Source organism: Octodon degus, unplaced genomic scaffold (genome assembly GCF_000260255.1).
Source record: "Octodon degus isolate 3935 unplaced genomic scaffold, OctDeg1.0 scaffold00003, whole genome shotgun sequence".
In the NCBI taxonomy this organism is placed as follows: domain Eukaryota; kingdom Metazoa; phylum Chordata; class Mammalia; order Rodentia; family Octodontidae; genus Octodon; species Octodon degus.
In genome coordinates this window covers 32,185,447-32,187,688 of record NW_004524579.1, presented here as the reverse complement: position 1 = coordinate 32,187,688, position 2,242 = coordinate 32,185,447, and the positions used below count along the sequence as shown (strand labels likewise).

The 2,242-nt window shown below is 34.7% G+C and overlaps 1 protein-coding gene across 3 annotated transcripts in view; it reads right to left on the bottom strand.

Annotated features, from left to right (window-relative positions):
• Poli (DNA polymerase iota) overlaps positions 1 to 2,242 on the bottom strand; it is a 29,608-nt gene that overhangs the window by 24,179 nt on the left and 3,187 nt on the right. For 2 of the 3 annotated variants that reach the window (XM_023714978.1, XM_023714981.1), the window contains exon 2: positions 1,478 to 1,603. In XM_023714978.1, the coding sequence (XP_023570746.1) occupies positions 1,478 to 1,603 (126 nt within the window). Of the gene's footprint in view, positions 1 to 1,477; positions 1,604 to 1,934; positions 2,156 to 2,242 lie in introns of those variants that run through there. The other variant, XM_012514822.2, reaches the window with a different exon arrangement.

The window sequence follows — 2,242 nt, the reverse complement described above, 5'->3', positions numbered from 1 at the left end:
TGATATAACTATAAAAGCAATGTTCATCTAAGAAATATGTAACATGAAAACACATAAAGGTTATGCCCATTCCTGTTACAATCTGCTTTTAAATTTTTGTATTTTGTTGTTGTTTTGTGACAGGGACTTTCTCTTTAGTCCAGATAGCCTTGCCCAGGCTAGCCTCAAACCCACAGCAAGCCTCCCTTAGCTCCCCAGTGCTGGGATTATAGGAGGCACATATTAAAAATTTTTTTCTAATTAAGTTTGGTAAATTTTAGATATATAGTAACAATCATCATAGATAGTTGTTCTTTAATTTTTAATATAAGCTACACAAAAAACATTAATTTCTTTATATCAGATTATACTAAAAAATATAATCACTGGGTTAAAGGTAATAATCATTGAAATATATACAAATCAGGCTGATAAAATCTTCCATTAACTCTCTTAATACAGAATTGCACTGTAAGGATTCCCAGACTGAGTTATCACAGCCTGAGTTGGTCATACATGTGTGGAGTATAAATGAAAGACTTACTGCTCTTTAAGAAACTCTCAGCATTCAAACCCCTCACTTCTGGACAATGATGCATTTGTACTTCTTAATCACATAATACAATTTAATAAGCATTATCAGCACAGCATCTTGTGTTACACTACTACTAGAAGTGTCTTTAGGAGCCAGGATGATAGCTCAGCGGCACAATGCCTGCCTGGCAAGTGCAAGGTCCTGAGTTCAATTCCTAATACAAAAAAAAAAGTCTTTAAGAGTCATTTTAATCCTAAATCCTAGATATCCTTAGAAAAGTTTAAAGATCCTAGCCTTATCTGGGTATGCCAAGAACTAGCCACTCCTTTATTCTATAAATCGTCAAAGAAGCTAGAAAGGCACAGGAAGGCAGTAGAAACCCAAAATTGTTCTTTACACTAACACTAAAATATCCTGGAATGCAGGAAAGAAACTCTATTTTCCAATGCGAGCTATGATATAAAAATGTTAAAACATGAAGAATACCAATATGTAAATCCTCAACATACATTTTATTTAAAAATTTGCTTGTGTTGTTTTGGAAATTTTGCTGTTAATATTTAGAGTTCTGTTTAACATTCATTTGTTTTGTGAGATATCACCATTCAAGAATTAAGTTTAAAGAGCAAAAGATAAATGAAAACTTCCACTAAAATGCAACAAAAATAACAAGATTGTTTATGACATACTAGGTTTGTAAAATTTCAAACTCTGAAAAAGAAATCTGCAAAGAAAACTAAGTTAATGTTTAACAGAAACAAGGTTTATTTCGCTATTTATTAATTCAGTTAGCTATACAGTGTTATTTATAGAGGCTTCTGACATTTATACTTGAAATCATGAAGCAAATATTGCCTATAAAGAACATTAACTGCTTCCAAAATCTTTAATATGCTTAGTAAGTCAAAATACTGTACAGTATAAAGTAGCTAATCCAACAAAAATATCAATGTCAAGAATTACCTAAGGGTTTGTTCTTTAATTCCGGATTTGAGATCATTTCTACTTGTGCATAGAAGCAATCTAGATCCACATGTACTATGACCCGGGATGAAATGCTTCCTGTTGACACTGCTTGACCGGGAACTGCTATAGCACATTATACAAAGAAACACAAACATAGATTCAGGCAGCTTATCATTTCTGAGCAGCTGATAGTTCTTTATGAAAGTTTGGGAAGGAATCCAAAGTGGTTTCAATTTTTCCCCCACGGTTCTTATGTCAAAGCTTCTAAAGATTGAAAAAATGAAACTACATCTGCATAAGGTCTTCAATCCTGTTTACTTAGCATCTCTTTGCACATTGTATTTTTCTTAGAATAGCTATTTGAGGGTGGAAAAATCTTGATCACTAATGGATATAAATGAATACGACCACTGAGACATTCGTACTGGTACAGCAAATCAGAGAAGGCACGAACGTTGAAACGTTGATTCCCAAAGAAAGTTATTCTCAATGGTCTGCCCCCCCACCACAAAAACCTGAAATACAAATTACGAAAAAAAAATCAACCTGTGGGTAAGTGAAATACATACTTAGTTCCCACATGAAAGCAGATTGTTTTAGTGTTAAATCCCCATGGCCTGGAACACAACTTAGAATATAAGACTATTTATTAATCAACATTAAATTGACAGACCCGGAGCGCAGGCCCGGCAAGTGAGTGAGACGACCCAGGCCGCGGGATCCTGCACAGACCCAGAGCGCAGGCCGGCGAGTGAGTGAGAC